The sequence below is a fragment of the Myotis myotis genome, unplaced genomic scaffold (genome assembly GCF_014108235.1).
Source record: "Myotis myotis isolate mMyoMyo1 unplaced genomic scaffold, mMyoMyo1.p scaffold_m19_p_18, whole genome shotgun sequence".
Classification (NCBI taxonomy): Eukaryota; Metazoa; Chordata; class Mammalia; order Chiroptera; family Vespertilionidae; genus Myotis; species Myotis myotis.
In genome coordinates this window covers 20,949,791-20,977,759 of record NW_023416322.1, presented here as the reverse complement: position 1 = coordinate 20,977,759, position 27,969 = coordinate 20,949,791, and the positions used below count along the sequence as shown (strand labels likewise).

General features: G+C 47.6%; 2 protein-coding genes across 5 annotated transcripts in view; one reads left to right on the top strand and one right to left on the bottom strand.

Moving 5' to 3' along the window:
• FAM163A (family with sequence similarity 163 member A) overlaps positions 1-13,905 on the top strand; it is a 44,709-nt gene extending 30,804 nt beyond the window's left edge. Inside the window, exons 2-5 of the mRNA XM_036344925.1 lie at positions 6,732-6,827; positions 11,101-11,121; positions 12,721-12,835; positions 13,329-13,905. Of these exons, the coding sequence (XP_036200818.1) occupies positions 12,743-12,835; positions 13,329-13,733 (498 nt within the window). The 5' untranslated portion in view covers positions 6,732-6,827; positions 11,101-11,121; positions 12,721-12,742 and the 3' untranslated portion in view covers positions 13,734-13,905. The remainder of the gene's footprint in view (positions 1-6,731; positions 6,828-11,100; positions 11,122-12,720; positions 12,836-13,328) is intronic.
• A 4,259-nt stretch (positions 13,906-18,164) lies between these two features.
• LOC118673677 (torsin-1A-interacting protein 2-like) overlaps positions 18,165-27,969 on the bottom strand; it is a 30,985-nt gene continuing 21,180 nt past the window's right edge. For all 4 annotated transcript variants that reach the window (XM_036344825.1, XM_036344826.1, XM_036344823.1 and 1 more), the window contains 3 exons: positions 26,635-27,303; positions 24,360-24,461; positions 18,165-23,695 (listed from right to left, as the gene is read on the bottom strand). In XM_036344825.1, the coding sequence (XP_036200718.1) occupies positions 22,938-23,695; positions 24,360-24,461; positions 26,635-27,303 (1,529 nt within the window). In that variant the 3' untranslated portion in view covers positions 18,165-22,937. The remainder of the gene's footprint in view (positions 23,696-24,359; positions 24,462-26,634; positions 27,304-27,969) is intronic.

Below are 27,969 nucleotides of genomic sequence, written 5' to 3'. Positions count from 1 at the left end.
GTGCCATACAGAAATGAATAAGACCCAGCCCCTAACCTACATTCTTTTGGGTCTATAATCAAATAACAGCATACCTGAGAGCAATGGTAATAGAAGATACATAGCACCTATTACAGGCCTGGGGTGAAATCAGGAAACACTTCACAGAGGGGCTTTGCACAAGAAGTTGGGGGTGGTAAGAGTGAGGTCTAAATATTCACTCTACAGAGCCCCCCACCCCCGCCCCCAAGTGCCAGCCTTTACCCTGAGGGAGTTAGGGAGGGAGAGAGAGGTGGGGCCTGATGAGATGTGTTTTAGGGAACTCAGTCTGGGGCAGATTGAAGGGACTGGGCAGAGAAGAACTGGAGACAGGAGCCCACTGCAGGGCCCAGGAGAGAGACCATGGGAGGCAGTGGTAGTCAGCCTGGTTGAGATCAGTGCCCAAATCCAAGCCCCGTGGGAGCATTTAGCCATACAGCTTCCCACCTGCAGAGCTTCTGATTCCATTGGTCTGGATGGTAACAAAACTCCCAGATGAAGCTGGTGCCTGCTTGGGAACTCCTGGTCATGTATCCTCCAGATCAGAGCTTCTAGAAGACAATGAATTAACCTATAGGCTTTGTAAGCTATAAAATGCTATGCAAATAAAAGTGATGTGTTTCTCAGGATTTTTCTCTGTAAAAGTCGTTTTGTCAAATACCCACAGATCACATCTCTCAATGTATGTAATTGGTGGCAGGCCTGACCTTCCACGCCTCGTCCTCCAGCCTCTGACCAGTCAAGGCAGAGACTTCTTCTCCAGCTAAGGGAAACAAAAGGGAACCATTTTGAAAGTGACTAATCTTCCCTCCTTCCCACCATCCACACACCAGTTCATATATTTGGTAAATCCAAATCATATTCCTCTGGTTTTAAATAAGACTGTTACTCCCAGACTGCACTTTTTAACCATTCAGAGCCCATTTACCTCCTCTCAGAGGGGCTTCCTTGACCTAAGCCTCTCAGGGAAGCCTGCTCTTCCACTGACCCTATTGCCTCTCTGTACATGTCAAAGCCCGTGAAGACCAATACAGGTCTCAAGTCCTCCATCTGATTATCCAACCTGGAGGAAGTATGCCTCGAGGTGTCCCTTAAAAGGGAAAGACAAAGACTATCCTAGACCAGTCCTGCAATGACTGAAAACTCAATACCGTATTTGCAGAAGGATTTAAGTTGACAAAGTACTGTCACATTATCTTTGTTGGTCTACCCACCCACCCTAGGAGGAAGGTAAAGTCATCCAATAATGAAGTAATATCACCACCCACATTTTGCAGGATGAGAACACAAACTCAAAAGCAATTAAGAGCCCTGTCCAGGGTCACAGAACTAATAAATGGCACAGACCTCCATAGAGCCTTGAACTTGAGCTTTATCTTGCAAGCAAACACCCAAGTGATCATCTCAGATGGTAGGGGGAGAAGCTGGTAGTAGTCTGAAGGCCCAAGTTCAAGGCCCAACGCCAGCTCCTTTCCCAGCGTCCAATGCCTCTGATATTGGGATTATGCCAGAGTTCTGATAGGAAAACCACTGTTTTGGATGTCCTTTTGGCCATCTGTTATGGGATCATTGTTGTTGGGGTTCACCATCAATCTGCTCCCATCAGCTTCATCTCATCCATCTTGTGGCATCCTTATCTGGTTTTGGTTGATAATGCTGGCCTCATGAAATGAGTTTGGAAGAGTTCCCTTCTACTCTATTTTTTGGAAGAGTTTGAGAAGGATTGGTATTCTTTTTTGAATGTTTGGTAGAATTCATCAGTGAAGCCATCTGATCCTGGACTTTGTTGGGAGGATCTGTTTGTTTGTTTGTGTTTTTTAAAATATATTTTTACTGATTTAGAGAAGAAGGGAGTGGGAGAGAGAGAGAGAAACATCAATGATGAGAGAGAATCATTGATCAGCTGCCTCCTACAGGCCTTGCACTGGGGAATCAAGCCCGCAACTCAGGCATGTGCCCTGACCGGAATCAAACCCTGACCTCCTGGTTCATAGGTTGACGCTTAACCACTGAGCCATGCTGGCCAGGCTGCTGGAGGTTTTTAATTATGGATTCAGTCTCCTTACTGATCTATTCAGATTTTGTATTTCATCATGATTCAGTCTTGGTAGGTTGTATGTTTCTATAAATTTCTCCATTTCTCCTAGATTGTCCAATTTGTTGGGATATAATTGTTTATAGTATACTCTTATGACCCTTTGTATTTCTGTTTTATCACTTGTAACATCTCCTCTTCCATTTTTTATTTTGACTTCCCCTTATGAATTTTGGGGACAGACACACGAGTAGAATTGCTGTTTTAGGGGGTATGTGTGAACTTAATATGACCAAGTAGTACCTGGTTTCTCCCTCAACAGCTGCCCTAGCTATACCCTAACTGGCAGTGCCTCTAAATTCCCGCATCTGTGTTAACACTTGGCATTATCCAGCTTCTTCATTTTTGCCAGTCATACCTATGTGGAGTGATAGCTCTTTCTGGTTTCAATTTGTGTTTTTCAGATTACTATTGAGTTTGGGCATCACTTCATTTTCTTGTTAGTCTCTGGGTTTCCTCTTTTAGAATCCACCTGCCCATGGCCCATTATTATACTGAGGCTCTTTTTTCCACCTTGATGATTTGCAAAAGTTCCTCATATCTCTTAGGCCCCTTCTCAAACTGCACAGGGATCTTTAATGCTGTAGTTGCTCATCTGGGACCAAGGAAGCGATCTGACCACTGACTCCTCACACCTTCATCCTGGGGGTCGGGGCTTGGTAATGGCCATACATCCAGTCAAAGTAAAAGGAGCCCCTTCCTCCCATACCCTCTGCTAGGCTTGCCTGAGGCTTGTTGTCCAGGAAGACAGGTAACAAGGAAAATAAACTCTTTTTCTTTCCCGGGGCTGCTAACCTGCTGTGTCAATTTCATGAGTTAATAAATGATTGGAGAAGGTTTAATTGCATCAGAAGAAATTCAGATCAGCCAGAGCTTATGCCCCACTCAATTAACCTCTGCTCCTAAGGGGGCCAGGCATGGAGCAGGGGACGGCCATCATTAATTACATGTGCTGGTGCCAGCTGCGGCTGGCGTTTCCTTCCTGCGTTTACCCAGGCAGTGAGGTAGGTGACTCTGCCTCAGCGCAATGAAGACAATGAGGGCAGGGACCCTTCAGAGAGAGCACAGACCCCGGTCTGCATAGAGTGGGAAACCTACTTCCCAGCACATTCTTTCAGGGCTTTTAATGTGCCCCAGCCTCCACTAGAAGAATGGCCTCTAAGGTCCCATCCTGACCTCTTTATTGGCTCCATCCCTCACAGGGTCCCATGTCCCTTTGGTTCTCTTCCCTTCTCCTGCTACTTTCTGGCCTGTTCACCCCAAGGACGCAGAATCCAGTGCCAGTCTTGTTATGGGCTGCAGGTTCTGCAAGGTCACCCACCATCCCTGGGCCTCCAGCCTGAAATCCTCCCAGAGACCTTTATCCCTGCACCATTCCCCAAAGGACCAGATGGTAAGGCTCAGCCCTGTTATAAGCACAGATTCTGGGGCCCCTGCCTGGAGATGCTATTTTAGGAAGTCTGGAGTCTCTGTTTTTCTAACACATGGCTCAGGTGATTCTTACCATCAGCCAGTTTGAGAAACCCTACTCTAGGGGACACTTTAGTTCCTGGTGAAATACGTGCAGACCTTCTGGAAGGAGAGCAGCATCCTTAATGGTAGGCCCTGGCTCCACTCCCAGTGTCTGTCCCACTCTGTCTCTATCTTGCTATGTGTGATTAAGCAAGTCACCTGTGCTCTCTGAGCTTGGTTTCTTCATCTAGAAAATAAAAAAATATTGATCCAGTTCTCTTAGAGTTTTCCCATTTCTGTGGATCATTTTTCTATAAGTAACTGGCATGTTAAGCAAGCATATTGCATGGTTTGTCCTCAAAAAGCAACTTTGATTTGTTTTCTTCAAGCATCCTTTTATTTTTTTAAATATATTTTTATTGATTTCAGAGAGAAAGGGAGAGAGAGAGAGAAACATCAATGATGAAAGAGGATCATTGATCAGCTTCCTCCTGCATGCCCCACACTGGGGATCCAGACCACAACCTTGGCATATGCCCTGACCAGGAATCTGACTATAACTTCCTGGTTCATAGGTCAACGCTCAACCACTGAACCATGCCGGCCAGGCCATCGCTTTACTGGGAGAAATCTTCCCCTGCCCTGAGTTAAAAACTTGGGCCAATCTCATTGCTTTTTCATCCACTCTTATAGTCTTACTAGAGGCCCAGTGCATGGATTCGTGCATCCATGGGGGTCCCTCGGCCTGGCCTGTGCCCTCTCACAATCCGGGACCCCTTGGGGGATGTTAAATAGCCGGTTTCAGCCCGATACCTGCAGACCCAATTCAGATAGGAGGGAGCCCGATCCTATGCATTGAGCATCTGTCCCCTGGTGGTCAGTGTGCATCATCGCGACCAGTAGTTCGGTAGCTTAGGCTTTTATATATATAGATAGGCACTCCAAGTTATAGATGCCATCTCAACTCAGAAATTATATCAAAATGAGTAGTAATCAAGCACTCCTAATCTGCTCTAGCTGGTTTGGCTCAGTGGATAGAGCATCGGCCTGCAGACTGAAGGGTCCCAGGTTTGATTCTGGTCAAGGGCACATGCCTGGGTTGCGGGCTTGATCCCCATAAGGGGGCGTGCAAGAGGCTGCCAATCAATAATTCTCTCTCATCATTGATGTTTCTATCCTTCTCCCTTTCTCTCTGAAATCAATAAAAAAATATATATATTTTTTAAAATATATTTTATTGATTTTTTTACAGAGAGGAAGGGAGAGGGATAGAGAGTTAGAGACATCGACGAGAGAGAAGCATGGATCAGCTGCCTCCCGCACACCCCCTACTGGGGATGTGCCTGCAACCAAGGTAGATGCCCTTGACTGGAATCGAACCCGGGACCCTTCAGTCCGCAGGCCGATGCTCTATCCACTGAGCCAAACCAGTCAGGGCAAAATATATATTTTTTAAAAATCCACTCCTAATTTGACAGCGTTAGGCTTCTTCTTTCCTCCACTTTGGATCTGCTTCAGTATGGAAGCAGGTTGGGTTGAAGGCCATGCCCACCTGCTATCTACACTCCCTCTTACACCCCACCCCCAAGCTGCCGGTCTAAATGCCAGAACTGAAATGGAAATCCCAAGAGACCAGGGAGATGCTTCAAGATGGCTCTTGCTTTTGTGAATGTTCTTGTGGGCTCTTTTGAGGTTCCCTGTTGGGCCCCCCTCTTCTGCAGTTCCCTTACCCCAGGTGTCCCTTACAACTTGCCCAGCACCTGGGCCTCTGGAGGTCACCTCCAGCCTCATCGGCTGGGGTCTTCTCAGGCCTCCAGGTGGCACTGTTGGACAGGACTCAAGATGGCCACCCAGGCCAGCTCCACAGCCCTCCTCCCTTGGGGCCTGGAGTGAGGGATCCATGGCTCAGCCACAGTTCTTGCGAAGGAAATCTTCCTCACCAAGTTTTTGACCCATTTGTATTTTACAAAATGCCGTGAAGGGTTCATGGATCCTGAAACAGATGTTCTGACCTTCCCATGTCCAGTCTTCTGCGCATAACCCAGGAAGAGGGACCCATCCCAAACTCACAACTCAATCAAAACTTAGGGAGGGCGAGTCCTGCTCTGGCATCCAGCTCCATATGGCTTCCATTTTAATGAGGGTGAGAACATCTTTGAGAAAAGAAAACCTGAGTTCTTGTACACCCAAGGCAGAGGCTGGTGACAGTATTAAAGCCTAGATCTAGAAGGGAGGTGAAGGCAGGGATGGAGCAACTCTGTAGGTGACCATCTGTCTTCTCCTGGAGCCCTGCTCCTGACTTGCTCTGTCCCCAAAGAAGGCGGCTTTGCCAATCCTGTTAATGGTTGGGTTCCTTCCCCAATCAAACACACACGCAGTGGGACCTACCCTGCTTAGGTCGGTGAGCAGGATGGGGCATCACCACCAGAGTGTGTCCTTCTTCTCCCACACCCCATTCCCAGTGTAAGGCTCATACTCCTCTAAATAATGTGGAGAGGATATTAAAAAATTTTTGGTTTGAAGGAACCCCCACTAATTAGTCTACACTGGGTTTCTAAATGTTTCCATTGGATCCTGCCTCCTCCATCCTCCGTGAGCACATCAGAATGATGATCTTGTCACATAATGATCTTGTCATGTTGTTGGACTTGTTCGTCCAATGGTCCAGTGGCTATGCTGGCCTGAGGGGTGCCGGGATATCAAAGAAAGGGAAAGGAGTGTGCAGCTTACGGGAATGTGGACAGGCCCAGAGGAGAATGAAGGAGAGAATGGGAAAGAGGAATGCAGGGCCATTGAGAAAGGTATCATCCGTGCAGGCAACAGGGACACCGCACCAGCAGACAGGTCAGAATTCTCCAGGGAAGCATGAGGCAGAACTCTTCACCCACGGAGCCTCACTTCCAAGAACAGGCAGGGACTCCTGCTCAGTGCCCTGCTGCTGCTCTGGGCAGAGGGTTCTGGACAGTGGCACTGAGATAGAACGTGGCCTCGGGTTCTTTGTCCAGGGACCTCAGAAACCAAGGCAGCTGCGGAAGTCAAGAAGGAAGCCCTTTTGGGGACATCCACTCCAGAGTCTTGGGGTCACAACCTGGTGCCAGAGTGAGCCTGTCTATCCTCTCGGCCTCCCCTCTAGCTCTCACTGACCTCTCCCTCTCTTCTCCAACAGGGACTGATGCCCTTGGCCATGACGCAGCCCCAAACACTGTCTGCTCAGGCTCAGCCTGTTTGACGAGTCATCTCATCGCTGCCCCAGGTGTTTCAGGTAAGTGTGAGGCTCAGGCCAACCCTCTACCCGAAAAAACAAGGTGCGGAGTGTCAGTGGGGAGGGAGCTCCAGTGAGTCCTGGTCACAGAAGGCAGACTCAGGGTATTTAGTTGACAACAGGTTTGTCCTTTTTGGCTGCCCTCAGCCCCTGAGTTGGCCCCCACTAAATCCATTCTGTCCAGATCTGTGAGGTCCTGGGAGGAAACAGGGGACCTCTTTCTCCTGTCCTCAGGAGGAGGCTGGTATGAAGGAAACTCCATAGCAGGGATCCTTGGGTCCTAACTGAGACTCTTGCTGTCGTATGACCTGTCAAGGCCAGCCTGACAAGGTTGAGCCGGGCTGAGGCAGGGAGGTGGGAATTGAGAAAAGAAAGACAGGAAAGCAGGATCGGGAGGACTCCAGTTCTCTCAATGAACTGAAGCAACTTTATTAGCCACACAATCCTATTTATACATAACACACTGAATAGGAGGTCTGTCAAGAGGAATGTATTCTTTGTTCCTCTTAATCTCTAAGGGAGAGACACAGCAGAAGGACAAGTTCTCAGTACAGCATATCTCAGTAAATAGTTACAGACTTCTTGGTAAGCTATGAAAGGCTGTTCTTATTCTACAAAGGTTGCTCTCATTCTACTGATAATCACCATCCAAACAAGTCTGGGAAACCTTGTGGGTAAGAGTTTCAGCCTTGCTAGCCCCTTCAGGTGCAAGGACCTTGCCAGCTTACATCTGGCCTCCAACAATGACCGGGCAAGTCATGTAATGGCCTGGGTTCCCCTCATGTGTGGAGTTCTTGTACAGTCCAAAAGAGGTGTTAGGTCTCTTTTGCTACATAACAGACTACCACAAACTGAGCAGCTTAAAACAACACACATCGATGATCTCATCGTTCCTGTGGGTCAGGACTCCAGGCGTTGCTCACTGGTCCACTGCTTCAGGGCCTGAAATGAGGCTGCATTCAAGGTGTCCACTGGGGTTGCATTTTCATTTGAAAGCTCAACTGGGGAAGGATCCACTTCCACTCTGACTTATGTGATTATTCAGTTCCTTTTGGGTCATTGGCTCGAGGACCTCCATTCCTTCTGTCCAGTGGACTGAAGGACAGAAGAATCTTCAGTTCCTTGTTACATGGGCCTCCTCAACATGGCAACTTACTGTGTCAAAACCAGCAAGGGAGAAAGTTGGCCAGCAAGAAGGGGAAGCCAGAATCTTACATAATCTATTCACAGAAGTGACATCCCATCACCTTACTGTATTGTGTTGGGTGGAAGAGGTCACAGGTCACACCTAGCCTGATGGGCAGAGGAGTACACAGGACATAGAGCTCATTTGGGGCCTTAGAGCCTGCCCATCATAGGAGAGGATACAGATGAAAGCATGTTGTAAACTGTAGAGTGCTATTTAGATGTACTGAGTTATTGTTATCATTTGCATATAGTTACAAAGAGAAAATTAGCCCATCTGAAGTAATAGAGAGCCACTGGATGTGGAAATTTAAATGCTAAATTGTACCATTAGCTCTGGGCCCTCAGGGAAACCAACTGGGGCCTCGCTAGCTCACTGCATGCCTTCTTGATTTATGATTGTAAGGCCAGAGTTAAGCAGCCACAAAATGTCTAGGTCTTCCTTTCCGCCACAACTAAGGATCTTTTAGTTTACAAGGGGCCCTCGCAGACATGAATCTTACTTTTTGCTCAGAATCAACCTGTAAACTGAGTTTTTGGTTAATTGCCCTTTTACAAATGAGAAAGGTGGTCAGTTTCCAGGCTGGGGTGGCTGGTAAGTGGTAAAATTGGGTCTTGAATGGGCCTTCACACCCATGATTGCTTTCATTGCCATCTTCTCCCCCCCACCCCCAATCATTTCTGCTCTACAGCCTTCAAGGTACTGAAAGAAGGGAGACCAGGCATGGAGGGCAGGAGGGAGGGCACTGTTCTCATAAGGCATCACAATCCCCTGTCTCCTAACAGGCTGGGCACACCCCAGGGGACTAGGCCAGAACTTTCAGCAGAATGGGTCTCTGCTGCCTCCCCCAACTTCAGTTCACTCCACAGGCCTGTGTCTCTTAAGCGGCCCTTGGTGGTACATAAATGTGAAGGTACATAAATCCTCCCTAGGCTGAGCTTCATCCCACATCAAATGTCCAGTGAACCCTTGAAGCATGGACCACCATGTACCTGGACAAAGTTATACGGGTCTTGAACCACATCTGTATATAGGATGTGAGCTGAGAGATGCAACTTGCTGCCCCCTGGTGGTGGATCAAAGTCATAACTGCCAGAAATACTATACCAGATGAGTTGCTGGTGCCAGGCACTGTGTGTGATGCTGCAGGGAGATCAAAGCAATATAAAGCACAACCCTAATCCCAAAGGACTCAAAATTTAGTAGAGGAGTCAAGATATTCGCACACAGATGTTGACAAGCGTCCTACCAAGTCAGGTTTGAAGAGTGGCACAGGGAAAGGGTTGTGAGGAGCACAGAAAGGGAGCATCGCGGTGGGGCAGTCAGGGAGGCTTCCTAGAGCCTCCAGATATGGGCAGGACTTAAATAGATGGAGAAAGCGAGGTCATGCACTCCCCTCCCGAAAGCCCTTCGGGAGCCCCATCATCTCCGAGAGTTAAGTCCCTTGCCTGGCTTATAGACTGTCCAGCTTCATGCCTCCCCCTCCCTGTCCAGGCCCTTCCAGGTTCCTTACAGGTCCTGGAGCACCCATGTTCTTTCACACTCCTGCCCTCTCCACCATGTCTCCTGGACAAGCTCCTACTCAGCTTTTAGGATTCTGCTCACGCTTACACCTTCCTTGTAACCTTTCCCCGAGTACTTGGTGGCCCCTCCTCTGTGTTCCCCCAGCCCTTGGTCTGTATGCCTCCTTTTGTGTGTCCTATACCAGATCATAAGGTGTGTTCAGTGTCTTTTCATCACTAGGCTATAAACACCATATTGGAAGCTACATTAAGTGTCATTTTATGCCCAGGCTTTAAGGTTCCTAAGAATGAGGCCTGCCTGATGGGCAGAGGATTCGTGTAGGGGGGGTCCTAGGGGTGAGGAGGGGGAACATGAATTGGTGGTGAGCATGCAGGGATGTGGGGCAGGACAAAGCTTTTGAAGTTTGGTCTAAAAGTTCCCGCCCAGGTAAACATCCTGCAGGCAGTGTGATGCTGGGAAGGCTCTGGAGGAAGACAGGGGCATCGGGGCATGATGAAAGGCTAAAGTGGGGGCTGCTCAGAGACAAACTAGTGAAATCGATCAGGAAGCCGTTGCACCAGGGCAGGCATGACATGCAAAGTGTCTTCACTGATGAACAACAGAAGACTAGGGGAGCCTTAGAAGAATTTGAGGATTTGGCCCTAACCTGTTTGGCTCAGTGGATAGAGTGTCGGCCTGAGGACTGAAGGGTCCCAGGTTCGATTCCAGTCAAGGGCATGTACCTTGGTTGCGGGCATATCCCCAGTGGGGGGTGTGCAGGAGGCAGCGGATCGATGTTTCTCTCTCATCGGTGTTTCTAACTCTCTATCCTTCTCCTTTCCTCTCTGTAAAAAAATCAATAAAATATATTTAAAAAAAGAAGAATTTGAGGATTTGAACATCTGAGCAACTAGGGGAACATGTGAGGCCTTGTCAAACTCTACTGTGCAAATTAACCATCTGGGACCTTGTTACAGTGCAGATTCTGCCTCATTAGGCCTGGTGTGGGGCCTGAGATGCTGCGTTTCTGACTGACTCCCGGGTGCTGCCCATGCCGTGGTCCACAGCCCTCACTGTGAGCAGGTCGAGTGAATTAGAAGTAGGGCTGGGGTACATGCTGTGCTCCAGGAGCACATGGTGAGGAGCAGATGGTGTCTTTGGGTGAAGAGAAGGTGCCCCTTCCTCCACGTGAACACAGCACGGTGGTGCGTGGCTTCTTGAGCAGAAGCAATGTGTGGCCCCGCCCCATGTGCCCTTTGAGTAACGAACAACCTGCAAGGGCCTCCATAGCAGCTCTGTGGAACCACTGACAGAGGTCGGAGAGGGGACCCATGTGGAGAGCGGGTGATGACTTAGCCTGAGTTCGAGCTGCCAGTGGGACATCCGAGCGAGATGTCTGTCCACTAGCAGTTGGAGACAGAGCTGGAGGCCCAGGCTTGGGACCTGTAGGCTTCCTGACGATAGAGCACACAGTGAGGGGAGAGGAGGAGGTGAGGTGGAGCTCAGGGACCAAGCTAACCTGTGGGGCCTTCTTCAGGGTAACACTCTTCTTCCAACATCTCTGTCCCTTTTATTGTCTTGCAGGTCACCGTTCCCTGACTGAACGTAAGTGCTCACGGTCATTCTTCCACCCTCCTGCTCTGTTGGCACAACCATCCTTGGTCCCCTTGAAGCCGGGACACTTGGAAATCCCATTCAGTGTCCTGCAAGGGGAGTCGGCCTGAGGCCAGACAGCCTCGCATTGAGCTGGCCTCTGTCCCGTGAACCCACAGTAGCCAGGACCATCTCCCCAGGCTTGCCACAACCCTCCCGGAGCCAGAAGGCCGCCTACCTGCTGCCTCTAGGCCAGCGGTTCTCAACCTGTGGGTCGCGACCCCTTTGGCGGTCGAATGACCCTTTCACAGGGTTCGCCTAAGACCATCCTGCATATGAGATATTTACATTACGATTCATAACAGTAGCAACATTACAGTTATGAAGTAGCAATGAAAATAGTTTTATGGTTGGGTCACAACATGAGGAACTGTATTTAAAGGGCCAGAGGTTGAGAACCACTGCTCTAGGCTCACCTGGCCCTTATTTTCCACAGAGTTGGAAAGGGAGAAGAGATTCCCCCCAAAAGGAGTGTGGGTTTGAGCCAGGGCAGAATTGGGGAGAATTTTAGAGATTCAGACCCTGTCTTCTCCACCTAAATCAAGGGCTCAGAGACCACTCGTGTCTGGACTCCGGAGCAGTGGTTGAGAGAATAGCCACTGGGGTGAACCAGGCTGGGTGGGAGCTCAGCTAAGTCAATCAAAGCCTCGTTCATCACCTGTGAAATAGAGATCATTAAGAACCAGCCCAGCCTTAGCCGGTTTGGCTCAGTAGATAGAGCGTGGCCCGTGGACCAAAGGGTTCCATTCTGATCAAGGGCACGTACCTTAGTTGTGGCTCCTCCCTGGGCTGGGCCCTGGTCGGGGCACGCAGGAGGCAGCCAAACAATGTGTTTCTCTCACATTGAAGTTCCTCTCTGTCTTTCCTTCTCTCTTCCACTCTCCCTAAAAATCAATGGAACAAAATAAAAAACAAAAAAAGAACTAGCCCAAAGATTATGTGGAGGATTAACTGAGATAACCAGGGGAGTGCTTAGAGCAGTGGTTCTCAACCTTGGCTGCACATGAGAATCACCTGGGAATCTTTTTAAAATCCTGATTTCTGGGCCTTACCCTCCAGAAATTCTGTTTCTTTGTTACTAATGTTGTGGCCCCACCCCATAACAAAGAAACAGAATTTCTGGAGGATAAGGCCCAGAAATCAGGATTTTAAAAAGATTCCCAGGTGATTCTATTGTGCAGCCAAGGTTGAGAACCACTGGCTTAGAGCATTGAAAACAAAAGCTATTTTCCTTTGTGTCTTGGAGCCACAGGGTGGGGGGAAGGGGTATAGTTTAAGAGGGTGTGGGGACAGGAGACAGGAGATGGAAAAGAGAATTAAAGGAGGTTGAAACTGGGTAGAAACAGGAAGCAGAATTATGCCTCAGTTAGCATTCGGCCTCCTCTCTATCTTCCCTAGCCAGTGCAAGGCTGTCGCCCCTGTCGCCCCTGTCATCAGGAAGCCCCAGGTGTCCCTGGGCCCAGGGGCCTCCCTGGCTCCAGCTGTGCAGGAATTTCCAGGAGGGCTCCCTGCTCATGGCGGCTGCCCTCACCTCCACGCATCTCTCTGCAGAGTTGGATGGGGCATCGGGCGGATGACAGCGGGAACAGTTGTGATCACTGGCGGAATCCTAGCTGCGGTCATCCTCCTCTCCATCATCGCAGTCCTGTGCTACTGTAGGCTCCAGGTCAGTTCCAGGCCGTGGCCAGGAGCCGCCAGCAAACCACTTCCCATTATGGGGGCCAACCCTGGAGCCCACTTCCGGGTGACAAGGCCCAGAGCTGTGGGCTGTGGGAAGTACAAGTCAAGGGGTCTGTGAGTTGGAGGGCGGTGAGAAGGGAGCACCCCGAGAGCTCACTGTGCTATGTCTCCCCAGGGCTGGGGGGCTGAGACGTCAGGAGTGGGGGGAAGGGCGCCCTCTGGGGGGACTCTGACAGCTGCTCCCAGAGGCCCCCAGCCCTGTCCTCAGTATGACTGTATGTCCCTTCCTCTGCTGCCCTGCCTCCCCAGCCATGGCCTGGAGTTAATACACTAGGAGCAGGGGAGGGAAAGGGGAAAGTTTTGCAAGGCTGGGAATCTATACCTGTGGAACGTGGTCTCTGGGGTTGAGTTGATCAACAGTGGAGCAGGGGCGTGGTTGCCTGTGCCACTCAGAGGGGGCCCTCCGCCTCTCCCCTCAGTATTACTGCTGCAAGAAGAGCGGAGAGGAGGATGCAGAGGAGGAGGAGGAGGAGCACGACCTGCCCACCCCCTCCAGAGGGCCCCCCTGCAATGCCTGCAGCGCCCAAGCCCTGGACGGCAGAGGCAGCCTGTCGCCCATCACCAGTGAGCCCTGCGTCCAGCCGTGTGGGGTGGCAGCCGGCCACTGCGCCACCTGCTCCCCATACAGCTCCCCCTTTTACATACGGACAGCAGACATGGTGCCCAATGGCGGAAGCGAGAGGTTCTCCTTCGCTCCCACATACTACAAGGAGGGGGGCCTCCCGTCCCTCCAGCTGGCAGCACCCCAGGGTTACCCGGTGACGTGGCCAGGCTCTGCGCGCGAGGCTTTCACTAATCCAAGGGCTATCAGCACAGACGTGTAACCCCTCTCACCCCGAACCCCCACACTCACCCACACGCTGCTCCGTCAGGGGCACTGGGCCCGCGGCTGCCTCCCAACACCCCACAGGACTGTCTCTGTTTGCTTGGCTTTTCTTGCCCCGCAGTGGGAGGCTCCCCAGGATTGAAGCCATGGGGTGCTTGGATGGTAGCTGTGTCAGGTTCTCTGTTGGGACGTTCCCCGTTCCTGGGGCCAACTCCACCCCCCGGCCCTCTCCTTCCCCGCCCCACCCCCGGCTTTGCCAGTCTTGTGAGAGGAAGGAAAGCTGTGCAAAGGTCTGGAGGCCTCCAGCATCCTTGGGGGTGAAAGAAGAAGGGGGCCACAGGGCAGGGGGCCAGGGCACAGTAAACCTGCAGAATTTGAGAAGGAAGGGGATGGTGTTAAAGGGACCGCTTCAGGACTTGCTTGCTAAAACAAATCCAAAAGCCAGTTCACCATCTAGTTTTGTCTTTTTGGTTGTCAGAGACTGCAAAGCCTGTAACTGCTCAAATATAGCTGTTGATTCCTGACCACAGCACAGCTGTGACTGCACCCTTCCTTGTGGACACGTTGAGTTGGCTTTGAAGGCATCAGGTTGCTGTGAGGAATGCACCTAAAAGCGACTGTCTAAGCTTGCCACCCCCCACATCCTTGCTTTGCTTCGGGAACCAGCTGCCTCACTGAGAACCTTCTCAAGAGTTGTCACTAGAGTTTGAGTAGCTTAGCCAGTGAGGTCCTGCTGACGGTCTCCGGGGCCGTGGTCCCCCACAGCGAGCGGTGTGTGTGGGTACAGTCCCGCGGGGCGCGTGCCTTCTCTGGTGTGTGCACACACACCTGTCACCACCAGCACCAGGCTCTGCTGCCTCCAGGAGCCGCAGAGTGGAAGGGTCTCGATGTAGCAACTAGAAGGGAAAACCTGACCCCCAGGCAGCATGAGCAGAGGGTGCTCAAGGTGACCAGGCCCCACAGCAGTGAGGTGGCTGCTACCGGAGGAGGCCGAGGCGCCTCTCCGGGGATGCTGCTGCCCTGATCACCCCACTCCTCTGTCATGCAGCCACGACACAGTAGAGCCAGACCACTGGTTCCACCAGGGCCAGCACCTGAGGACCAGAGGGATCTGACTTAGCAGCTGGGTTCTGCTTGCTGCCCTCCCTCCGCTGCCTGACCCCTCGTCTCCGCGAGAGGGCCTTCTCATGGCTGTCTCACTCTAGCCCGAGTCCAGCTCCCACCTCCCACTTCTAACTCAGCCTTGGCCTCACACCGTTGGAGTGAACGCATCCGATGAGTTTTCCAGTTGCCTCTACAGTAAGGAGTGGCTACACCCCCTCTGAAGGGCATAACCAACTCCTACCCACTCCAGAGTCACTGAATGCTGCAGAGGGTGGGGCAGGAAAGGAGCTGGCCCCTCTGCGCTGAAATATTGATTCTGTATTTGAGAAAGACGGGGTGCAGCCAGGGGAGGGGAGGCGGGGAGAATTCACCACACCTTTGCATCACCGTTCAGGCTCGGGTCACCCTGCATCTCCGTCTGCGAGGCTCACTGGGTTGAGAACCAGAGGACCTCGGCCGAGCCACCCTGTGGTCACTCATTAGCTCCAGAAACAGTCACTTATCTTCTCTGAGACCCCATTTCCTCCAGGGGACTGAGGCTTGCCCAGATGGACTCCAAGGGCCCTTTGAGGACTGCCTGCCTAGGTCTGCCAGCCAGCCACACTCTCTCGCCCCAGTCCTCACAGGAGCTGGACACACTTGCCAACTGCCTGATCCTGTGTGCAGGGACACGTGCTAAGGGGTGAAAGACCACAGTCAGACATGGGGTTAGCAGGCAAAGCATTTCGAACTGTATGTGAAAAACACACATGAGAGACCTCAGATGGCACCATTTCTCTTATACCAGGAGGCAGCCCTAGGTGGGTGTGATGAGACCAGAGGGACCAGCTTAGGACAGCAGCTTTAACACACCCCATGCCTCCCCAGCCCTGACCGCGTCAAGTGCACCCCCTTGACATGAGTAGCTGGGCCTGGCAGCCCTGCCGCATCCCAATGACCAGCCCAGTGCCTTGCTGCCCGGGAATTCCATTGCCAATCACCCTGAGCAAGGGCTGTCCCTCCCCCCCACCTCCCCCCAAAAAAACCAGTGTCATCTTACCTCTTGCCTTCACAAAAATCAAAACGACCTGGTCAATGGTCACCCGCCTCTTACCCCTGATCTATTAGGGTCCGCAAGTGAGAACCATCGTGTGCAGTCCTGTCTCCTTAGCTTCCCAGCCTAAATCCTGTCAACCCACAAATGAAAATGTGTTGGGGGCATTGGAGCGACGGTGGGTGCCAGCTCTCCCACACGCAGCCCCACGCTGCTCGGGCACAGGCTCAAGATTGCCCGCCCGCCTCCCTGTAGCCGCCAGGGCCTCACCTGGCAGGAGGAGGCTCACCCCACTCCATGCACTGCACTTTTTGTGATGGGACACTATCTGGACACTTTCCAAGCTGCACCCTAAACAGGAAGAGGAGAGGCTGGGAGCACCCTGTCCTCCTGCCATCCTCTCTCCACCACTGCTCCTGCTGCGGGTTTCTTCTCCTGCGTCTTTGATAACTTGGAGTCACAACCAAGTGAATGTCAATAAATGAGGAGTTTGAAACAGAAATCCCACAGGGTCCTCCATTCTTCGCTGGGGGAGCTGGGCACAGATGTAAGGCGACCACCAGCTTCCTTTCCCCTCCTGCTTCCACGCTAACAAGTCTGGCCACCCCCTTCTCCCCTCCCCTCCCCCCCCCCTCCCCCGCCTCCACCTACCCACCATGTGTCCTGCCCCATTGCCTCAGTCCCAGCTCATGTCCAGGGAGACGTGTGGCTGTGGGAAAGGGGACTTGCAGTGTAGCTAGCTGCTGCTCCCTGGGGTAGATGCAGCCCTGCCTGCCAAGGATGAGGCTCCTCAGGATGAGAAGAGACTTTGAAAACCAGACCCTCAGCTCTGACCCCGGCAGAGGGAGGAGCAGTGGGGGTGAGGCCCAGAGAACCAGGAAACAGCTTTGTGTGCGAGAGGGATATTCAGGGGGTGGGAGGGGGGGACGTGGGTCTGCATGTGTGTCCAGGAGTGTGTGTGAGAGAGAGAAAGCGAGATGCTCTCCCCACCTCGGACCATCCAGAGCCCTGACTGCAGCTGGGTGGGCAGCGGGCAGCCTGGCTGCGCAGTCCAGCACCCCTCTCTCCAGAAGACCCCAGCATCACAGGTGAGCTACTTCCCCAGGGGATCCTCTTCCAAGGGTGGCTGGTCCCTGAGGGAGGATTTGCCCAGGCCCCAAGGGCAGCACTTGGCTCCCACCCTTCCAGTGTTTCCTGTCATCAACCACCCAACCCCTCACCCCTGTTCTACACACACACACACACACACACATACACACACCCCACCAGCAAGGAGCCTGAAACACAGGAGTTGGGGGGTGGTGATGCAGCTCCCCCCCGCCCCCTCAGTGGGCAGGACAGTTGGGTCTTCACAGGAGCTAGTGCCCAGAGGCTTGGTGGCTGCCTCACACTGGGCACCTGAGATCGCCTTCCCTCCAGGTCTCCATAGAAGAGGACGAGGCTCACTGGCCCTGGCCACAGACACCTGACCATGAAACCCACCTGGAGGAACGTGGAGCTCTCCTGCAGGTACATGCCAGTCCCCGCTGCACTCCACCCCATCCTGATACCCATACACCCTCCTGGGCTGGGTTTTCCCTTGGGCCAGAGGTTTCCTAGTCAGTGGGAATTGCATCCTTATTCTTAACGAAGGACTACTCTCCTGAGAGGATGTGTGTTCTGGGTCTAACTAAACATCCTACAATCAAAGCAGAGGCCTGACCCTGCTAACAGCATCCCCTGAATTCTTCCTCCAAACATACAGGCCTATTATTCTAAACTGCAAAACATAAATCAGGTTTTCAAAGTCGAATTCAGATTTGGTAGAAAGCTCTTCTGTGAACTATGTCAGTAGGTTGTTGCTTTTAGTTGAGGATAGAATAGTGGGGGTAGAAAGCCAGAAGGGGGTAAGGGGCCGAGATGGGTATTGCAGGGCTTCTGCTCCGATTCTCCTTTGGCAACAGTCTAAGGTAGAAACTGTCAGCACTGTCTGGATTCTCCCACTCCCCACACGCAACTGAACGCATTTCCTATCGGCACACCCCAGGTTGGGAGCCATTCCCAGGCTCTAGCTAACAACCCCAAAGCCAAAAGCCTCGTTAGGACTAGCACCGGAGATGCCCAGTGAGAACGGCAGGTTCCAGGCGCAGGTGTCCTGCATCCTTCTCTTGGCCGCGAGGTCACCCCTCCACACGGGGCTCTTCGGTTTTTGAATTTGCCAAATGAGGGCAATTTTCTTTCCTTCCATTGACGACCACGTGCCCATCTCTATAAACTTGCTATTTTTGGAGATATAATCAAGAATCAGTCAACTGAGGAAAAGTAAGGAACTTTATTTTTGGTAAAACCAGACGACTGATTTGAATAAGGCACATTCTTCAACATCCATAAGAAACAAATGCAAAAGCAGTCACAGCGAGGAGGGAAGGGGCACACCAAGACCCTTGACACGAACACTGGCACAGCCTTCTTTTTTGGTAAGTAGAGAAAAATCAAAGTGCAGTTGTTTGAACGTCAGCGTGCTCTTCTTTATTTGATGACAGGGATGGCAGGTAGGTTTACATCTCGTGTCATCTGATCAACGAGGAGCAGCTGCCTAAGCTTCGTGCTGAGGAGGCTGCAGCCCAGCGTGGGCTCCGGGAAAGGACGATCGAGATCGCTGCGCCTAACGTCTTGCCAACTCTACCCTGCCGTGATGTTTCTCGGCCTGCTGCTTCCCAAGTCCAAAGCATTCTTTCATTCCGGTGAGTGCTCTTAGCCAACGGCAAATTTATTTATTTATTTATTTTTTAATATATATTTTTTCTATTGGCTTTTTACAGAGAGGAAGGGGAGGGATAGAGAGTTAGAAACATCAATCAGCTGCCTCCTGCACACTCCCCACTAGGGATGTGCCCGCAACCAAGGTACATGCCCTTGACTGGAATAGAACCTGGGACCCATCAGCCCACAGGCCGATGCTCTATCCACTGAGCCAAACCGATTAGGGCAGCCAACGGCAAATTTAGTTTCTGAGCCCCAATGAGGAACGTGGGCGGTCATTTCCCAGGACAGAAACCGATCTCTGGATTTTTACAAGCTGAAATAGATACTGCAGGTAGTACTGGCAGGGAAGTCACTGAAGACTAAATCACTTACCTTTCAGATTATTTGCAGATTAGAGGATGCTGATTATGTGCTCAGGCTCCTCCTTGGTTTACGTATGTATTTTTAAAAACAGGTAGAGAAGCCAGGCCCTCGTCGTGACAGGGCAGTTTATTAGAAACGAGTTTCAAGAGCCCAGTCTCAGTGTCACTGAAGCAAATTTAGGCCACAACCTGACACCTACTGTTAACAAACAGGAATAAGGCCTAGATTAATGTCATCTGGAGACACTGTTTAACATGGATATCTTAATTTAGCTCTGTCTAGAATTGGCAACATCTTTTTTGCAAATATATTATCCACAGGTATGTGACTCTGAGGCTCAGTATTTGATAATTTCATGGGCACCTTTAGAAAAAACTTTAAAATAATCTTTTTGTATTTCAAGGATTATGATTAAAGTATTTGTAATCAATAATATTCAAAATACATATATAAAGACACATATCAACAGTGAGACACAGTGTTCAAGATACAATTTTGAAAAATAAAACCATTATGACTACAACAAATCTCAAAATGAATACTCAGATCAGTAAACCAAATATGAAATGAATACTGATGTTTAACTACACAGTCAACTTGAAAAACAGATTAAAAACTGCTTTTATAAAATGATATATTGAGCACTTTACAAAGATGTACTGGTTTATTTCTATAATTGTTTTATTTTCAAATGATAAAAAGTTTTCATGTTGCTATTTGAAATAAGCTGCATGCATATAAGCTTAATTCCCATCAAATGATAACCCTAATCAGGTATAAGAATTACATTTTCGTGTTAACATTAGTTCTTAAAATGCTCAACACCTGGATATGCTGCATAAAAAAATATGCCAATTGTTTGATGCCAATGCTGCGTAAAAAATATGCCAATTCGGTCCTGGTGAAATTCATGTTGCTGAACTATCACTTTCACATGCTGTATTTGTTGGTTATTGTCGTGCTCATTATACTACCTGTTTTTAGCAGATAAAAATATAAATCAAACAGTTAAAAACTGAAAGGGTCAAAGCCACCTCAGCAGCTAGCACTGTTCAGTGGGGCCCTTAGCTGGGGGATGGCGGGCCACAGGCATCTGAGCCTTACCAGATGCCTGTAAACTTGGAGGCTTTCAAATGAAACCCAGTTAAATTATTTTATTGATTTAAAAAATAGAAACAATGTCATTATCACCTTTAGTGATATGATCAATCCCCCCTCCCCCCCAAACTTCTCTGCCAACCCTTACAAACTATCCCTCAGGGGGGAAAAACTCAAGTCCAGAGACGATTTCTCATTCCACCAGTTGCTTCTAGAATTCTGATGTCAATCAAAAAGTGATTTATGTTCATATATAATGTAATGAGATTTGTTCTGTGATAATTAAACGGTGATGTTTGGGTATTATGTATGGTATCATGTGCCCACAAGTCATTGTTCTAAGTCAAATAAGCAAAATATCTATTATAGTAATGAAAGATGAACTACTAGACACACAAAAGAAAATTTGGAAACTTGAAAAATGTAAAAAAATAGAAACAATCGAGTTGAAATTAACCTGAGTCTATTAGATAATAAATTTTATTTGTTCATTTAAAAATATAAAGTTTTATGCTTTAAAAATAATCACTTTTTTCAAAGACCCAGAGTTAATATACTGCTTCTTTTTAGAATGATTTCTGAATAGACAGAAAATTGACAACAGTTCAGTTGATTGCACTTATATATGGAAGAGTGGTTTTTTTTAACAAAGGCTAAACAGCAAAAAGAAGTTATGACTTTGAAATTTCCTTTTCTAAATTATATCCAAAAGAAATGATGAAAAACCATATTCAACTTAGTGCAGAAAAAAAGAATCTTTGTTTCAACTATGGTCTGAGTCACTGATGTATTAGACATGCACACTTCACACTGGTTCTTTATAGACCTGAGGGAGCCAGGTCAGCTGGCCAGCGTCACAGTTCTACAAGGCACCATTGGTTTATGGGCTTTAATGCTAGCATCTGAGCTCTAGAAATACAGAAAAAAATGTGAATATGGCATATAGACCTCTCTTCACTTTCCTCTGAGTGTATATTGGATAGATATTATAATCACTTTGCTTTAACTTTTTATTCAGGCAGGTCTTGCCTCAACTCTATTGGAAAATTCCCTCATGAAGTCCCAAAGAAAATAGTTCCTTTAGGTACTAGTATGCCTCTACCTCAACTGAGCACAGGTAGGCCTTGGTTAGAATAGATTTATCCATGTTTCGTGTGACGGATATTTTCAAATACATTCTCCCCCCATGTCTTTATGATTGATTTTTAGGTATTAAGAAACATACTTACATCTTCCTACAGTTTCCAAACTCCTTCCAAACTTTAATCCCATGACTTCTCTGCTCTCATAGCAACAGAGAGGCCAAATCCTGGTTGAAACATTCCAGTAGTTGAAATAGACCAGGAACCTGGGATAGGACTGCTGTGTCATGGGACACCCTTCCTGAGGTCAAAGCCATTTACTAGAGTTCTGCTTTCAGAGCTGAAATGCAAAACAAAAAACTCCCGTCTCCATAAATACTGTCTCAATCTTTCTACAATCACAGAACACGGCCAAGAATTAACATTGACCGTTAGAACCTCTTAGAAACTATTTACCATGTTGCTTCCTCTCACTACATCCACACCTCTTCCATTTCTCTGTTAACCTAATGGCACTTCTAACTAGCAGGTAAAGAAATGAGGTGCAGTATAGAATGTTCTAACACTGCTTAACAAGTAAGCAGTATGGTCAAGTTATGACCATAAAGGACACTCATACTGTAGACAATTGTAAAATTCCATTCAGGGGAGACAGAAATGATGACTAACAGAAATTAACAAAAACATCAGAAATATGCTAGTAAATGTTACTTTAAACAGTCAACTGTTCATTGATAGGTCTTTAACTTTCATAAAAAGCATGTCTGTACAAGATACCTATATTTTGTCCTCTTCGTACTCAGGAATTTTAATACATTCTTTTTTTCTTTTCTATGCATTTACTATCTTCTAAGATGTGTTCCTTAATTGTGGTTTTCAAACTTCATTATCAGTGGAACTCTCGGTTCCAATTAAATCTTATTAAGAATCCCAATGAAAAAGTCTAAACAGAACTGCTCTAATACTGGGGGAGGAGGGGGGCCGGGAAAGAAGGGGAGTAGACACAGCGTAAAATCATTGCTCTAAATAATTTTTAAAAGCTGAAGTAACGATACAGCCAATTAGAATTTCTTCATTCCCAATGATTATAACCAATTCCCCATTGTTTCCAATTTTTAAGACTATTTCTTGAAAACTATTTCTTGAAGACTATTTCTTGAGTATAACTGCTTTTACCTCAGCTCACTAACAGAAAAGAAAAAAAAACACAGTGCCTTACATATAGTAATTAGATATTTGAATACAAATTTCCTTTCTTCATACTATTCAACAGTGCAAATTACTGTAAAATGTAATTCCACAATAAAGCTATTAAAGTAAGTTTTTTTAAATCTTTAACATGATAGAAATTTGTTTAAATTATCCTTGCTTCATAAGTGTAATTGCTTTAGTCCAAACACGATTCTAAAGGGTTTTTAGAGTCTCAAGAAAACAAAAATCACTCTGTAGTTACTCTGAGAAAATTATTTTCCTGTGCAATTCTGCTGCTATATTTTTAGATTAAAAAAAAAATCCTGTTTATATATATATACACACACATATACCCTATCTGTTATCTATTTCAAACCTGATTTGCTTGAAAAGCAAAGAAAAAAAAATTCAGGTCAGCTTTTAGCTTTGTCAAGCTTAGATTAGAAAAATTTTACCAAAAGTAAAAAATAAACGATTTTTTCCTAAAATAAGCCCACTTGTACTTTTCAGGCGATTTCCTCCCATTCCTTCCACAGAAGGGAAGGCCTTTAATAAACCCCTCACTTCCACCGCCTGCCCGCGTGGCTCAGAGCCGGCAGCCCTGCTCCTCGATGGCCCTCACGGGCTGGACGGGCAGCACCAGGTGCGAGATGCGGCTCCACAGCCCGCTCAGCTTGTCCGAGTCCATGTGGTTGAAGGAGCTGGGAGTGTTCGCGTTGGTAAACCGGGCCCAGAGCAAATCCCGCACTTTCTCTTCCGTTTCCCTGGGGCCCACACTGGCGGCCAGCGTGTCCTCCTCCAGGAGGACGGTCAGGACGAGGGCCACGTCCTTGAAGGCCGCGTTCTCGTGGTCGCAGTACTTGTAGAAGATCAAGGTGGAGCCTGCAGGGAGGGACTCGAAGCGGTGCACCACGGCGGCCTTCCTGCCATCCTCGAAGCCGGAGCTCAGTTCCATGTCCACCAGCAGCTTGACGGTGTCACTGTCCTGCAAGGCTCTTCCCGCCCCGTCGATCTGGATGGCAGAGACTTTCTGGGAAGAGGTGTAGGCGTCCGCCACGCGGTGGCTGAGGCACCGCAGGGTCTCTCTTCCCTCCCGAGCTGCTGTGAAGATGATGGTGGCCGGCTCGGTGGGGTGTGAAGCGTTGAGGTGCTTCTGGAGGAACTTGCGTCCTCTCTGCCACAGAAAAGCGCTCTGGCCCGGAAACGTGTCCTGCAGCTGGCTGAACTGAGCCAGGAAGGCTTCCAACGCTGGATTGGGGGGCACTTGCTGTGCTGGCGAGGAGTAGTAGCTTTGAGCGGAGCTTAGCAAAACAAGAGCCACCAGGGAGACAAGAAAGATGGAGCCTGTCAGCGAATGAAAACGATAAACAACGAAAGGAGAGAACGTGAGTCAGAAATAAAACCCCTGGTAAACTGAAACGAGGCAGAGATACTGTTCGATTTTTACGGGTTGTGGTGAGTTTCTTTTGCCAAAATCCTTTAAACTTTCTACTCTTAAAATCTCCCAGATACACTCTTTTTTTCTGATTTCTTTGACTTAATTATTTGAAGATGCAATATCTTTGTTAGAAGGTAAAAGCTAAGTTTTTGTGTTTGTTGCTATAATATGTTGCTACAATATAATATAAAGATGTGTTGTAGAAATGAACCATCAGGAGAGTCTACCTTCTCAAAATACCTATCACCTGTAACATGCCTTTTATTTTTAAGGGTCAAAATGTAAAAATGCCACTTGCGAGGTTAACAGTCTCTAACTGAAAAGGCAGTTGTAATTTCTTGTTTATGAAATGTCTTTCCTCCTGTGGTAATTCCCATTTGTTAAGGGTGGCAAACTAGCAGCCAGCAAGCACGCCCGAAGGAGAAACCCTAAAACTCCACTGCTCTATTATCCTGTTACCTACTATCAAACACTTTTTAACACGCGATTAAACTGTTTAAATCTGCACATTTTCTAGGTATTCTGAGGATTTCTGAATGTGAATCGACACTGTACCAGCTTTGTTCTCACCATAGCTCCAAAAATCCTTTTTATTACTCTTTCTTATGGCGTCCTGTGCATCCTCTTTATTTTCTTCTAATGTTTGTATCTCCTGTTGATGACTTTCAGCTTCTGGGAGGGAAAAAAAGAACATTATTTCTAGGCAATACACTGAGAGTGTGTATACTTTTACACCTCTAACCAAACTAAAGAATTATTTGACTGAGCCGATTTCTATACTTTGTAAAATTTTCCGTTATATAAGGCTTTTTTCCCCCTGCCTTTTTCTTAAGGTTCACTATTATTTTTATTCTACTTAGCAGAATAAAATGTAGTGTCATGAAATTCATCGACGGATACTGTTGCTACATTCACAATTCCTCACTGGCCCTTACATCAAAGACAAAGCAGCAAGTATCCTAATATTGCAGGCAAACCTGTCTGTGATTCAACCAAAAACATACAAAATTAAGAAGTAATTTAAGTGATGTCATCTGTACACAAGACTCAACATCTCAGGACAGTGATGTTGGAATTCCAGTGTTCGAGTCTCACATGGCTCCTCAGGGCCCCCAAGTATACAAATAACAGAGGCACTAAGTTTAGAGTCAGGAGAGATTACTGTAGTTGCAAAACAGCTTACAAAAGCAAGCCTGAAACTCTTAGTGAAGGAGGTATGTTTAAAAAGCAGGAATACAAGTTTAAGAATATTTATTGACTATATAAAAATGCAGTTGTGGGGTGAGACGCCAACCTTAAAATATGTGGGTAAACGGAGGGCAGTATTTTGCAGCACTCTAAGCTAAGTCATGCTAGAGTGTGGATGTGTGCTGGATTCCAGCCAGGTACTTCATGCAACAGTGAAAGTTGAGTATTGCCCACAACCCTTAACTGGAAAAACAACTCAAGTGTCATACTGTATTAACATAAAATAGTGGAATCACCTTCACCTGCAAAAGACAGTTCATGTAGTCATATCACACCAAGAACAATAGATGTTTAAAATGTCATATCACAGAATTTAAGGACCGAAGGATCTTTAATGATCACCTACTCCAGCCCCCAACCTTAACCTATTATGGCAAAAGATCCAAAGATGTTAAGGGCTTTGCCCAAAGTCACATAATGAGACTGAGCTTAGAACAAGGTTTCTCATCTCCTAGATTAGCTCATTCCATTATATTAAGTTGCTTCTCACAAATAAACTACATTTTAAAAGAATATTTCTGCATACTGGTGACATTCTGATGGCAGATAATGGTCCATACAACTCTCATTCATTTCTTCAGTTAACAAATATTCCTAAGTTGCTTCTCTGTGCCAGGTGCCACAGAAACACAATTAATGAGAGAGACGCAGTTCCTGCCTTCATTGAAGTTACAGACTCTTCTAATGGTTAATGAATGAATGAAACATATAGTATTTGAGATCAGTAATTGAGAGGGAAACATAAATTTCTAGTCTTTAGTCAAGACTCTGACAAACAGAATATTTTGTATTTTATATTCCTTTCCACTGATAAACAGCCATTCATACTGAGCTCTTCAGAGTGCTTATAAAATACAAATCCACACATACAGTCACAGAAGGTGAGAGCTAGAAGAGGCCAGCTGGAGATCTGCTTGTCCAACTTCTTCATCCTACAAACAGGAAACTGAAGTACCAGGAAGTTAAGAGACTTGCCCCAGGTCACCCAGTGGGAAGGCCACAACTGGAATCCACGGCCCTTGAGTTCCAGGAAGGACTTACACATTGTAAGCACATCTTATTAAGAGAATATATGATACTTGTTCTCCTTAATATACAAATGGGGTGGGGGGTGTCAGATATAGAGAAATTAACTGATTTGCTCAAAGTCCTATAAAACTGAAATGACTGCATTTTAAGGGTACTTGTATCATTGGTGTTGGTTTTTTAATTTCCCATCTTTTGATTTTTGTAGCATTTAGTTTCCCCAAAAATAAAATATTTAAAAAACTGTAAGTGAAAGCATGCTCATGAGAAATAAAGAAAAGCCAGAGGTGAATTCATAAAAGGTCATGCCCCCTTTTTTTCCCATCATACTGTATTAAAACAAACAGTAAATAAGTGAAAACACTGTTTAAAAATGCAGTTTATTTAATGGAATGGAATGAGCTAGTCTAGGAGATAAGAAACCTCATTCTAATCTCAACTCAGCGATAGCTCTGTCTGTGACCTTGGACAAGGTCCAAGGAAAGAGATGTCCTCTGGAACGGACCCTGAGCTGCTGTGCTCTCAGTGACAAGCAATACAGAACAGGACAGAAGTCAGTGGGCTCTCTCACCTGGTTCCACCAGTCGCCTCCGCCGTGTACCCTGGCTCTCCGGCCCTGCACTGGAATGATCAGGACCCTGGACACCCTGGGGATCTATGGCAAGTGGCTCCTGTGAAGCTTCAGGTCTGTGGCTTGCTTCCTCAGGGAGGTCTACGGAGCTGCTCCCTAATTGTGCATCTGCTCTTCCTACCTCCTCACTTGGACAACAGCTGGGTTCTGGATGCAAGGATTCTTCACCCCCACTTTCAGGATGCAAGGATTCTTCACCTACACTTTCAGGATGCAAGGATTTTTCCCCTACACTTTCAGGATGCAAGGATTTTTCACCCACACTTTCAGGATGCAAGGATTCTTCACCCACACTTTCAAGATGCAAGGATTCTTTACTCAGACTTTTTGAGGAGAGTTGATGCCCTAGTTTGCCATCCTGAAAACTCTGGTTGGTCTTGAGTTCTGTTTTGTCCTTTGGATAGTTCCCATAACTTGCTTCATCTGGACTTTCGGATTGATTACTTGTATCTGCACTTCCTGAACCTATTGTTTCTACTTCTTGGTGGTCCTTGTTGAGACCAGAGGCAGGTCTCAGGATCTGAGCTTCTTTGGTGGTACTTGCCGTGACTGTGGTCTCCTGTGCCTGAGAATTTATTGAAGGGTCATTTTCCAAATCCTTTTGAGAGTCTGTGGAGATAAAAAATTTATCATTTTTATTGAAAAAAATTTCCTTTTTTGTATTCTAACAAGGTCACTGATTAATAATAAGTAATATTATATAGATTTTATGATTTACAAGGCATTCTTCCTAAACATTATTTCTCTTGACATACACTAAGGAGAGTAAAACACATTTATTATTGTGTTAACAAACTTAACAAATAACACTAATGTAAAACTATTCCGAAGGACAGAGCCAACTTTTGGTTGTATTAAATGCATCCTCTTCCCTAATGAAATAATGGATCTAGGCAATCATCAACTGCAGTAACTAAAACCATTATGCAAAAAGCTGATGAGGAACTTTATAATGGATGTCCAGGCTGACAGCTGCTGAACCAGCTGATCAATCTTAACATCGCACAAAGAGGGAAACCAGACATCATTAACCTCCCGAGTCAATGCAATAGGAAGTACACTGTACCACCTAGGAAGACCTCCTGCAAAACTACTGAACCTGAATCTGGTCATGTTTCTAGAGCTAACTACCAGGTTCAAGAAATACAAGGACAGAGAGATGTATTAAATTATGCCTCAGATGCCCTAGCCGGCTTGGCTCAGTGGATAGAGTGTCGGCCTGTGGACTGAAGGGTCCCGGGTTCGATTCCAGTCAAGGGCATATGCCCGGGTTGC